This window comes from Chrysemys picta, chromosome 7 (assembly GCF_011386835.1).
Source record: "Chrysemys picta bellii isolate R12L10 chromosome 7, ASM1138683v2, whole genome shotgun sequence".
Taxonomy (NCBI): Eukaryota; Metazoa; Chordata; order Testudines; family Emydidae; genus Chrysemys; species Chrysemys picta.
This window is the reverse complement of record NC_088797.1, coordinates 128,156,845-128,169,769: the sequence shown is the minus strand read 5'-3', so window position 1 is coordinate 128,169,769 and position 12,925 is coordinate 128,156,845. Positions and strand designations below refer to the sequence as shown.

The window sequence follows — 12,925 nt, the reverse complement described above, 5'->3', positions numbered from 1 at the left end:
CGCGTGCGCAGTGCCGGCTCCGGGCGGGCTCCCTGCTGCTCGCCCCGCCCCACATTTGCAGCTGCGGGCGGCCGCCGCTGTTCGCACGGGGCGGGGCTGCATGGCCCGGCTGACCCCCCCTCCCAACGCAGCAGCACGTGCCCGTTGAACGGAACCTCCCGGGGGGGGGGGGCTGCCTCGTGCAGAGACGTCCTCCCCCGCCCCACTGTAGTGTCAGCGCCCTGCTGCAGCGGAGAGCCCGGAGCCTGGCGTGGGGCCAACGCCCTGTAACGCCCGGGCTGTGAGAGTGACCGGTCGGCGGGGGGACGGGCGCTGTTCCTACCTGCCCGCAGCCGCGGGCAGAGCCCGCTGCACTTACACGGGCATCACCCACTCCTGGGTCTTGCTGCAGCAGTGAGTGCTAGAGCCGTGTCTGCCCTACACGGCTTTGTCAAAGCGCGTTATGCTGACACTAAAACCCGGTACAATGACCTCGCTTGTGCATGTTCACACTGCGCTCCTGTTGGCAGAGCACATCCACTTGGTGCTCTAGCACCAACCGTGAGAGCAGTGCACGGTGGGTAGCTATCGCACCGTGCTGCTCCCCCTAGATTCATAGATTCTAGTACTGGAAGGGACCTCGAGAGGTCATCGAGTCCAGTCCCCTGCCCGCATGGCAGGACCAAATACTGTCTAGACCATCCCTGATAGACATTTATCTAACCGCCTCTTAAATATCTCCAGAGACGGAGATTCCACAACCTCCCTAGGCAATTTGTTCCAGTGTTTAACCACCCTGACAGTTAGGAACTTTTTCCTAATGTCCAACCTAGACCTCCCTTGCTGCAGTTTAAACCCATTGTTTCTGGTTCTATCCTTAGAGGCTAAGGTGAACAAGTTCTCTCCTCTCCCCCTCTTCTGCAGCTAGGCCTTGTGGGAAGGTAGTGGATTGTAGTGCTTCATGGGTGCAGGTGCAACATCCCATGATGCAGTTTTTTCCATCCCATCATTCCATGAGCTTCCAACTGCCTCTCTGCATTTTTCAACAGTCACTGTTCATAGAATATCAGGGTTGGAAGGGACCTCAGGAGCTCATCTAGTCCCACCCCCTGCTCAAAGCAGAACCAATCCCCACCTAAATCATCCCAGCCAGGGCTTTGTCAAGCCTGACCTTAAAAACCTCCAAAGAAGGAGATTCCACCACCTCCCTAGGTAACCCATTCCAGTGCTTCACCGCCTTCCTAGTGAAATAGTGTTTCCTAATATCCCACCTAAACCTCCACCACTGCAACTTGAGACCATTACTCCTTGTTCTGTCATCTGCCACCACTGAGAACAGCCGAGCTCCATCCTCTTTGGAACCCCCTTTCAGGTAGTTGAAAGCAGCTATCAAATCCCCCCTCATTCTTCTCTTCTGCAGACTAAACAACTGTTGTTGTAGTCACTGTTATGAACACATCACAGATGGGCATGTAATAGATCATGTCCTCCTAAACTGAACAGGAATCAGAGGTGCCTGACCAGCTGTGCGCCATGGAAAGAAACATCAGATTACTTTTGGCATTTCCAGAACAGCTGCACACAGTGTACTGTCGGTTTTGGGCTCAAGAAACAAGCATTGAGTAGTAGCATCGCACCTACCTGGAACTTTGTGCAGAGCTCACCCCAGCACGCTGGCACAAGGACACCAAAATAAGAGCTGCCCTTGTGGTGGTGAAGCATAGGGCATTGCTGTGTGGAAGCTACCTCTAATCATTTTCGTTGCCCTTTGCTGGACTCTCCAATTTGTCCACATCCCTCCTGTAGTGGGGGGGGGGGGGGGGGGGGGAAGAGGGGAGAGACACCAAAACAACGCAATACTCTGGGTGTGGCCTCACCTGTGCCCACTAGAGGGGAATAATCACTTCCCTCGATCTGCTGGCAATGCTCCTACTAATACAGCCAAATATGCCATTGGCCTTCTTGGCAACAAGGGCACACTGCTGACTCATATCCAGCTTCTCGTCCACTGTAATCCCCAGGTCCTTTTCTGCAGAACTGCTGCTTAGCCAGTCAGTCCCCAGCCTGTAGCGGTGCATGGGATTCTTCCTAAGTGCAGGACTCTGCACTTGTCCTTGGTGAACCTCATCAGATTTCTTTTGGCCCAATCCTCCAATTTCTCTAGGTCACTCTGGACCCTATCGCTACCCTCCAGTGTATCTACCTTGCCCCCCAGCTTAGTGTCATCTGCGAACTTGCTGAGGGTGCAATTAATCCCATCATCCAGATCACTGATAAATGATCAAATTGCCACAGTGTATTTATTCCAGCAGCAACCACCATGTGTAGGAGACAAAGATTGGCTATCTTTCAGAGTGTATGTTTTTATTAAATACCAATTACCAGCACAAACAAAAAGGGCAGTATAGGCTCTTATAGCTATCTGCAAGTCATTTTAGAAGCTGTCTGAAGGGGTGGAGTGAACAGGATACCGAGATGGGCCAGGATGTTGCAAGGAATTTGTGGGAGGGCACGGAAAGCAGTTTTACGTTTGGGGGGCTGAGCACACGTGTTCTGCCTGCAGTGTGATTAAGAACTTCAACATCTCCTTTTGCTGCTCCCATCACTTTTATCATCCGCATCTGGCCTAGTAAAATTTGCTCCTGGCTCTCCTTTCTCGCCTATTTTAAAATTTTCCTTTAAAATCTCTCTCCATGCCCTGCGTTTTTCACCATCTGAGGATTGGAGCACCTCTCGAAACGTGTCCTCCTTAGTGGCTTCCTTATCTGGCAGAGGCCCTGCACCGTTGAAGGCCACATCTGCAGAAGTACAAGAAATAAACAGAAGTATGATTGTTCGTGTACACACAGCATTAAATAATTACCCTAAAATACATCTCTTTTTAAAATACAAATCAGTTTCTCACTGTCCCTTGGCAAGCACATAGCTTGGCAAACACCCTAAATAGTGAGTTTCGCCCGGGAGATGGGGCTCAAGATGGGGCAAAGGATTTAGGTGGTTTTTTTAAGGGGATCATTGCAGGCAGCTAAGGACAATATTGTAAATTCTGCCATCATTTTCCACAGGTGTGGGTCTCTGAAGCCAATCTCTCACTCCTAAGGGTATGCAAGGGTGCATCTCCTGCATGCCTGCAGCTTCAGACTGGATCCCTATGCTCCTGCCTTTGTGCCGCTTTGGTCCCTGGCACAAGTGATTGCTGATTGGCATGGGAAAACGTCCTATGACATGGGAAGGAACAAAGCAGCTCTGCCAAGGAACCTTCGGCAGAGGATTCGAGAGTACCTCCAGGAAAATTTCCTAGAGAACTCTCTGGAGGATTCACGTGAAATTTCAGTGTGCGTTAAGACACAGTTCTGCAGCACTGCTTAGCTGCATAGGGGAATGTGAAGCACATGCAAACACCACTAGTCTGGTACATTTCTATCCCTTCTCCCACTTCTAGAATATACAGAGCAAAGGTCAGCTCTACCGCATAGAACTGAGCATCATCAACTCAAAAAGATCACTTACCAGGGCTCTCCTCTTCTGCATCATACGCGCCAGAGACGGACTGCTGGGACTGGCTAGACCCCTCTGGAGTGGATAAGAGGTCCCGATTCGCTGCGCCAACAGAAGACCCTGCCGTGTGCTCCACGTTGTCCTCCAACTTGACCTCCTCTCGTCCATGACTTTGGGGTTAAGTCCGCTGTCTCCAGCCCCACTGAAGCATCCACAGGGCTCTTGGCGGAGATGAGGTTGCTGCCGAGGATGGCGTCCAGCTCCTTATAGAAGTGGCAGGTCTTTGGCACAGCACCAGAGCAACAGTTTGACTCTCTTGCCTTCTGGTGCACCTGCCTCAGCTCTTTTATCTTCCCACGGCACTGCTGTGTGTCCCCTTCATAGCCCTTATTCAACATGCCACGAGAAATCTGACCATAGGTATCAAAGTTCCCACAGCTGGAGCGGAGCTGGGACTGCACAGATCGAACAGCTCAGCTGTGCTCCAAGCGAGAGTTTGCTGCGTGGAGCCACCCTGGTCAGCTGGGAAGATGCAATGTGAGCTCTCCACACCGAGCAAACTGGAAGTGAACTTTCAAAATTTCCTGGGCCCTTAAAGGGGGAGCGGCAGATACCTGTGTACCTGGGTGCAGGGCAGCAGAGTTCGAACTGCTGACCAGAGCAGTCAGCAAGGGCATTGTGGGACACCTCTTCGAGGCTATTTACAAGCGCAGTGTCTACACTGACACTGTCAATATAACTTTGCCACTGAAAGCTCTATGCCTTTCATGGAGGTGGTTTTATTTGGTCAGCAAAGCAGGAGAATTTTGTCGGCAGAAGGAGCATTGTAGTGTGTACACCTCCACTGCTTTGTTGATGAAAGCTGACTTCTGTCGACAAAATGGTGTAGTGTAGACAAGAACTAAGATGCCACAGCACGTAACAGCTGCCACCACAGAGGAGATTCATCCCAGTCCATCCCTCACTTCCCAGTCCCATGATCCAGGGATCCAGCCAAAGACAAGCAGCTTAATAAACAAATTAATTTACGTTACAAAGTTTACAATCAAAAGTGCACATGATCTTACAGTCAAGAATTTGTCGCAGTAAACAAAGCGGCAAATACTGGTCCGTCTAAATTCAGGCTTGCAGAACTCCCCACTCAGAGACCTTTCGAACCCCAGCAAGTCACCACAGAGGAAAGCAATCAGATGGAGCATCTACATCAGTGCAGTGGGGAAAGAACTAGACGTCCTTGGAGAGCCCAGTTGAAGCCAGCCTATTTTGGGACCCGACGTAGTTCATTCATAAGCCACAGAGCCACCGTGAGCAGTGCCAGGGATCCCGACTGGTGAGTGGCAGCCAGAGGAGTTGGGACATACAGTAGAAGGGTGCTGATGCCCAGACCCACCTGTCAAGAAGCACCCAGGAGTGAGAAGAGCAACAGCTGATTCAACACCGATGATGTTTTAAAGCACTCCACAGGGTATGTCTGTCAATACATTTCCAGCAACCCCCACGTTCCCAATCACAACCCTACCCACTGGGAGAGGGAGAGGCTCCAGAAATAAAAACGTCAAGACCCAGACTCCCCATCCTCACATATAGCACAGACTGTGCCACAGGCACCTGGATCTGTGCAGCCTCCACCCTGTAGTTACTGCCACACTTCACTTTCCCATGGGCTCTGCAGGTCCACATGCCAGCCCTGGGTAGCCAAAGTTACTTCTGCTGAATGTGACACAGCAGCTTAGTGCTAGGAGAGAAGAGGAGACAGTACCTGCATATATGCCACAGCCATTAAAGAAGCCACGGCAATCTTGGTCCTGCGTGGTAGGGGGATCTTCCGAGACAGCAGATAGAGTGCTGTGATGGCAGTGACTGAGGTGATCCCCTAGAGGTGGAAGAAGCTAGCAGTTACTTGAGGGAAGTGGGTGTGGGAAGGGGTGGGGGACGGAACCCCACACAACAGCTAACATGGGGGCTGGAAGGAGATTATCACACACTTGTTTGGCTGCATTTTCCACTGACAACGTTTTATGGGGCACCGTTACATTTCACACATTATTAGCTAGTGTCAGATGCCACCTAAAGCACATCATCAGCGAAGGTGTTCAGTAACACCAGACCCAACTCTGACCATTGTGTCACCACACGACGCCTATCCCAACTCAAGGCACTCACCTGTATTCCCCTCAGTCTGTGGTCTCAATTGCAGTTCAGTCCATGACATTGCGGATACTAGAAACGTTCACATGAACTGGCACAAGCAGCTAGCTGAGTTAGTGGCAAAGTTTGCAGATGATACTAAACTGCTCAAGATAGATAAGACCAAAGCAGACTGTGAAGCACTTCAAAAAGATCTCACAAAATTAAGTGATTGGGCAGCAAAATGGCAAATGAAATTTAATGTGGATAAATGTAAAGTAATGCACACTGGGAAAAATAACCCCAACTATACATACAATATTATGGGGGCTAATTTAGCTACAACCAATCAGGAAAAAGATCTTGGCATCATCGTGGATGGTTCTCTGAAGATGTCCACACAGTGTGCAGCGGCAGTCAAAAAAGCAAACGGGATGTTAGGAATCATTAAAAAGGGGATAGAGAATAAGACGGAGAATATATTATTGCCCTTATATAAATCCATGATACGCCCAGATCTTGAGTACTGCGTACAGATGTGGTCTCCTCATCTCAAAAAAGATATACTGGCATTAGAAAAGGTTCAGAGAAGGGCAACTAAAATGATTGGGGTTTGGAATGGGTCCCATATGAGGAGAGATTAAAGAGGCTAGGACTTTTCAGCTTGGAAAAGAGGAGACTAAGGGGGGATATCATAGAGGTATATAAAATCATGAGTGATGTGGAGAAGGTGAATAAGGAAAAGTTATTTACTTGTTCCCATAATATAAGAACTAGGGGCCAGGTTTAAAACAAATAAAAGGAAATTCTTCACACAGGGCACAGTCAACTTGTGGAACTCCTTACCTGAGGAGGTTGTGAAGGCTAGGACTATAACAGCGTTTAAAAGAGAACTGGATAAATTCATGGAGGTTAAGTCCATTAATGGCTATTAGCCAGGATGGGTAAGGAATGGGGTCCCTAACCTCTGTTTGTCAGAGGGTGGAGATAGATGGCAGGAGAGAGATCACTTGATCATTACCTGTTAGGTTCACTCCCTCTGGGGCACCTGGCATTGGCCACCGTCGGTAGACAGGATACTGGGCTGGATGGACCTTTGGTCTGACCCAGTACAGCCGTTCTTATGTTCTTATTTGCACAGAGCTTTGCAGTTGTACAGCATTCTGAGTGTTAAGGCATTTAAGTAAAGGGTTCCCTGATGTACAATATCCAATTCTTCACTGATATCCGAATTTTATTTCATCCAGGGTTCTCAGAACACTTTACGAAGGAGCCAGACAGCTTTATCCCCCATTTACAGATTGGGGAAACTGAGGCACATAGAAGGAAGGGCTCTCTTGTTCCCAACATGTCCCTTCTGGAGGGAGGCCAGGTATGGAAGTAGGACCACCACCAGCAAACAAGACTACCTCACAGATAAATAGGAGACTCATGCCAGCTAAGAGACCATGTTTCCTCCTTTTGAAGGTAATGAGTTCCCAGGAATAGGATGCCCTGAAGTTCACCCCCGTTCACTGTGGGAGGCAGGCGGAGAGTGAGCCGTCGGACTTTAGGAGACCAATGAAGGGAAAGCTATGACAGGATGGCATGGTCCCCAGAAGAGACTGAGTGGCACTCACCAATATCCTGTGATTAAACTGCACAGTAGTGGGATTCTCAAAGATGTTCTTCAGCACTGGGGAGAAGGAGAGGAGATCGTCTGGGATCCAGCGCTCCCCCATCTTGGGGAAGGAGTTGTACACAAGGCCTGCATCCAGTCCGGCCACAAAGGCACCTGTAATTCCAGAGAAGAGAGTTAGGTATTAACATACCAGGGACGAGGCAGGTGATACACCAGACTAGCCTCTAGAATTAGGCAAGCTTGGAGTTGGGCTTGAGGACAGGGCAACCTGGTTGTGTATTCCTTCTCATACGGCAACACATTGGTGATCAGACAGTGATGCTCTGTTACACAGTCTGCCCTGCAGAAGATGTTCCAGCTGCTCCGTCTGGGACTGTCAAGGGCCATTCTAAGGTACCTATACATGTGAAAGGAGCTAAACCCCCATGGGACATGAAACTTCTTGGGGATCTGATATATTCCACCCCCTCAGGAGAGTGATAGGGCAGGCAGGGAGGCAGCCTACAATGGGAGAGGCCCTTACCTGAGAGAGCAGTGAGGAAGATGAGACCTGTAGTCCCATGAGCAAATCGTCTCAGACGGAGGAGCTGATAGGTTTCAGGTAACTGTAAAACACAAGCCACAAAAAGGGCTATAGAAAAACTCCCCAGGGGCCTTGCAAGAGACTGGGCGCTGAGGCTCCTGGTGGGACGAGCTGGCTGCACCAGGGGAGGGGGAAGCTCCTCCAGTGCAGAAACAGACAGAGTGAGGCCGCTTGTGAATGCAGTCAGCGTGTCAAAGGGGAAATTCCTGTGATTAAAGAGATCACTAATTGCGCCCTTTTCACAGCAACAGGACACAATGATCAATAGTGTGAAGGAACACACGTTTCGGAGACACCCCTTAAGGGGAAGATTTATATCCTAGTAGAGGAGACGACAGAAGTTGATAAAATACAGATAGGAACTGAAGAGAAACAGTCAAATGAAAAAGACCCATTCAATTACATCATAGGAAGGCAGACAAATATTGACAAAATTTTGTAAGTGCTTGTATACAAATGCTGGAAGTCTAAATATTAAGATGGGTGAACTTGAGTGCCTGATATTAAGTGAGGATATTGATACAATAGACATCACAGAAATGTGGTGGAACAATGATAATTAAAAGGCAAACCATAATACAAGAGTACAAATATACAGGAATGACAAAGTAGGTCGTGCTGGTGGGGGAATGGCACTATACCTTAAAGAAAGCAGAGTGCCAAATATACTAAAAATCTTAAATGAATCAAACTGTACTACAGAATGTCTATGGATAGAAATTCCATGTTTGAATAATATGAGCATAGCAGTAGGAATATACTACTGACTACCTGACCAGGATGGGACAGTGATTGTGAAATGCTCAGGGAGATTAGAGAGGCTACAAAAAAAGAGAAAGCCCAATAATGGGCGATTTCAATTATCCCCATATTGGCGGAGTATGTCTCACCTCAGAACGGGATGCATAAATAAAATTTCTAGATACCATGAATGACTGCTTTCCGGAGCAACTAATCCTGGAATCCAAAAAAGGGAGAGGCAATTCTTCATTCAGTCTTAAGTGGAACACAGAATCTGCTCCAAAAGATGAATAAAGCTGAACCACTTGACCATAATGTAATTCAATTTAACATCCTTGTGGGAAGGGGGCCGGGGAGATACCAAAGAAATCCACCACAGCAGCATTTAACTTCAAACAGGGGAACTACACAAAAATGAGGAAGCTAGTGAAATGGAAATTAAAAGGAACAGTCACAAGGGTGAAATACGTGTAAGCTGCATAGAAAGTACTTAAAACACCATAATAGAGGCTCAAACTAAATGCATACCTCAAATAAAAATTAAAAATAAATAGTAAGATGACCAAAAAAAATGCCACCATGGCTAAACAGCAAAGTAAAAGATGTGGTTAGAAGCAAAAAGACATCCTTTAAAAACTGGAAGTCAAATCCTACTGAGGAAAATAGAAAGGAACAAACTGTGGCAAGTCAAGCATAAAAGTATAATTAGGCAGGCCAAAAAAAAATTTGAAAAGCAACCAGGAAAAGACAAAAACTAACAGCAAAAATGTTTTAAGTATATCAAAGGCAGGAAGCCTACCAAACAATCAGTGGGGCCACTAGACATTCAAGGTGTCAAAGGAGCACTCAAGAAAGACAAAAGGCACTCCAGAGAAACAAAATGGATTCTTTACATTGGTCTTCACTGCAGAAGATGGGAGGGAGATTCCCAACCTGAGCCAGTCTTTCTGGGTGACAAATCTGAGGAACTGTCCCAGATTGAGTTGTCAATGGAGGTGGTTTTAGAATCATAGAATCACAGGACTGGAAAGGACCCGATAGGTCATCTAGTCCAGTCCCCTGCACTCATGGCAGGACTCAGTATTACCTAGACCAGGGGTGGCCAAACTGCAGCTTGTGAGCCACATGCAGCTTCTTTTACGGTTAAAGTGTGGCCTGTGGAGCCCCCCTCACCTTCCCCAGCCTACCAGACTGGGCTGGGGGGAGCTCAGGGCTTCTGCCCTGCAGTGGGGTTAGAGACATCTGCCAGAGATGAGAGGAGGCAGAATTTAAAGGTTCGGGCCCCCCAACAGCTTGAGTCACATTCCCCAGGCATGCCCCCCTCTTCCCCTCAGCAGTCCCTCCCTGCAGCTCCCAGGTGTTAGCTCCCCATGGAGATGAAGCAGCAAACAGCTGGGAGCTACAGGGAGGGGCCGCTGCGCTCCAGCACCTGCCACATGCAGGGAAGGAGCCCAGTGGCATCATGTGACTGTGTGGGGCCAGCAAACCCTGGGAAAAATCTGGAGTGGGTATATGATGTCCCCGCCACCTCTGGCTTCTGCCCACCAGGGAGGGGTGTCTCAGGGCTTCAGCCCCAAGCCCCAGCAGGCATCTCTCATGAGGTTGAAGCCCCGAGATCCCCCGCCCTGCAAGGCTGAAGCCCCGAACGCCGGCAGGTGCACCCCAGCTCTCGAACTTCTGAAGATTGTCATATGCGGCTCGGAGGGTCAGTAAGTTTGGCCACCCCGATCTAGACCATTCGAGAGGTGTTTGGAGATTTTTTAAGAGCAGGTTAGACAATGACGGAGATCCCACAACCTCCCTAGGCAATTTATTCCAGTGCTTAACCACCCTGACAGAAGGGTTTTTTTCCCTAATATCCAACATAAACCAGCTTTGCTGCAATTTAAGCCCATTGCTTCTTGTGCTAACCTCAGAGATTAAAATTGTTCTCCTTTCTCCCTCCCTCATAGTAACAACTTTTTATGTACTTGAAAACTGTTATGTCCCCTCTCAATCTTCTCTCTTCCAGACTAAACAAACTCAATTTTTTCAATCTTCCCTCACAGATCATGTTTTCTACACCTTTTGTCGCTCTTCTTTGGACTTTTTCCAATTTGTACACATCTTTCCAGAAACATGGCGCCCAGAACTGGACACAATACCTCAGTTGAGGCCTAATGAGCACGGAGTAGAGCGGAAGAATTACTTCTCGTGTCTTGCTTACAACACTCCTGCTAAAACATCCCAGAATGATGTTTGCTTTTTTTGCAATAGGGTTATACTGTTGACTCATATTTAGTTTGTGATCTACTATGACCCCAGATTCCCCTTCCGCAGTACTCCTTCCTAGGCAGTCACTTCCCATTTTGTATTTGTGCAACTGATTATTCCTTCTTAAGGGGAATACTCTGTATCTGTCCTTATTGACACTGGAAAAAATAATCCGAACTATACGTACCTACCGATGGGGACTAAATTAGCTGTTATCACTTAAGAAAGATCTTGCAGACATCATGGATAGTTCTCTGAAAGTATCTGCTCAGTGTCCAATGGCAGTCAAAAAACTAACAGAATACTAGAAACCATTAGGAAAGAAATAGATAAGACAGAAAATATCATAATGCTAACATATAAATCTATGGTACGTCCACACCTTGAATACTGTGTGCCGTTCTGGTTGCCCCATCTCAAAAATGATACATTAGAATTGGAAAAAGTACAGAGAAGGGCAACAAAAATTATTAGGGGTAAGAAACAGCTTCCATATGAGGAGAGATTAAAAAGGTTGGGACTGTTTATCTTACAAAAGAGATGAGTAAGGGATGGGGGAATATGATAGAGGTCCATAAAATCATGAATGACATGGAGAAAGTGATAAGGAAGTGTTATTTACCTCTTCACATAAACCCTGAACTGAACTGAAATTAATAGGCAGCATGAAGTACTGCTTCACACAATGCAAAGTCAACCTGTGGAACTTGTTGTTATGGGATGTTGTGAAGGCCAGAAGTATAAGTGGGTTAAAAAAGAATTAGATAAATTCATGGAGCATAGGTCCATCAGTGGCTACTAGCCATCATGGTCAGAGATGCCTTCCCATGCTCTGGATGTCCCTTAACCTCTGACTGCCAGAGGCTGGGACTGACAACAGGGGATGGTCCACTCGATAACTGCCATATTCTGTTAATTCCCTCTGTAGCATCTGGCACTGGCCATTGTCAGTCTCTAAGGTGCCACAAGTATTCCTCGTTCTTTCTGCTGATACAGACTAACACGGCTACCACTCTGAAACCTGTCAGAAGACAGGATGCTGGAATAGAGGGTCCATTGGTCTGACGGTGCTATCATCCCTAAACCAGAAGGGGGAGTTGCTGCCTGCAGTGGAAGTCAGTGGCACCATTATTGGGCGGAGGGAGATTCCAGTGAGCTCCTGGTACTGTACCACTGTAGTTAAAGTTGCATAGCAGTTTCCATTAAACAAAACTCCTCCTCCCAAACCCCCACTTCCCTGACATCAGGCAGATTATAGGAGAGTCGCAGAGCCCGCAGCTTAAGTGGGGGGGGGGGGGGGGGGGGAGAGAGAAGGGGAGAAGAATCCTTCAGATTGTAAATCTTCACTGAAAAAAGAAAGTTTCTCTCTTTTCACTGTCAAATAGCCCAGCTCAGCAGGAAGCTGTCTCCAAACAAGCCACATCAGAAGTGATGGTAGGGACCTACCCCTTTCCCAGCCAGAAACGTGCATTTCAAAGCTTAACAGCAACCATTTCAATGCTCTCATTAAGCATGGGAATCTACATGCAAAACATGTCACACAGCACTAAAGTCATGCAGTTTGACTACAAGTCAGGGAGTGGTGTCAGTAGATGTGTTAGGGACTACGCTTGGTTGTATTTTTTTGTCCGGATCAGGCTCAGTAACAGCACCCAGCAGAGTCGCACTCAGGTGGTTCTTTGCAACACACAAACTCGCCTTTTCTTTACTTGCGAAATCTTTAATCCTACAGAAACCAATGGGGCCAGGAGAAAATTACTGGAACAGTGCTCCAGCACTTGATCCAATCCTGATGCAGGGCAATCCCCTCTTCCCGGGCCAAATACTCGGACTCTGGGGATACCCCAATGCTTTTTCTTGACTTCCTCCTTAATGGAACAAAGTGTCTAAGCCAAAGAACTCAGAACTATCTTCTGTTAGCCACAGGTCCTAGTGAACGAGTGCTGGGGGCAAGATAAGGGTGAGGCATCACTGGCAATCAGGATGGACTGGGATGCTGAAGGAAATTATCCCACAGTTAGTCATTCTACGCCGCAGTGTTTTGCAATGTACTTTGTCAGATCAAAGATAAGCCAGAAGCAGAGATGTGAGGGCTATGCTATTACCTTTCACCCTCCCTACTC

General features: G+C 47.8%; 1 protein-coding gene across 1 annotated transcript in view; it reads right to left on the bottom strand.

Moving 5' to 3' along the window:
• Window positions 1–4,485: 4,485 nt before the first annotated feature.
• LOC101949463 (heme A synthase COX15) overlaps window positions 4,486–12,925 on the bottom strand; it is an 11,715-nt gene continuing 3,275 nt past the window's right edge. The window contains exons 6-9 of the mRNA XM_024100442.3: window positions 7,749–7,830; window positions 7,224–7,378; window positions 5,237–5,350; window positions 4,486–4,867 (exon numbers count right to left, since the gene is read on the bottom strand). Of these exons, the coding sequence (XP_023956210.2) occupies window positions 4,736–4,867; window positions 5,237–5,350; window positions 7,224–7,378; window positions 7,749–7,830 (483 nt within the window). The 3' untranslated portion in view covers window positions 4,486–4,735. The remainder of the gene's footprint in view (window positions 4,868–5,236; window positions 5,351–7,223; window positions 7,379–7,748; window positions 7,831–12,925) is intronic.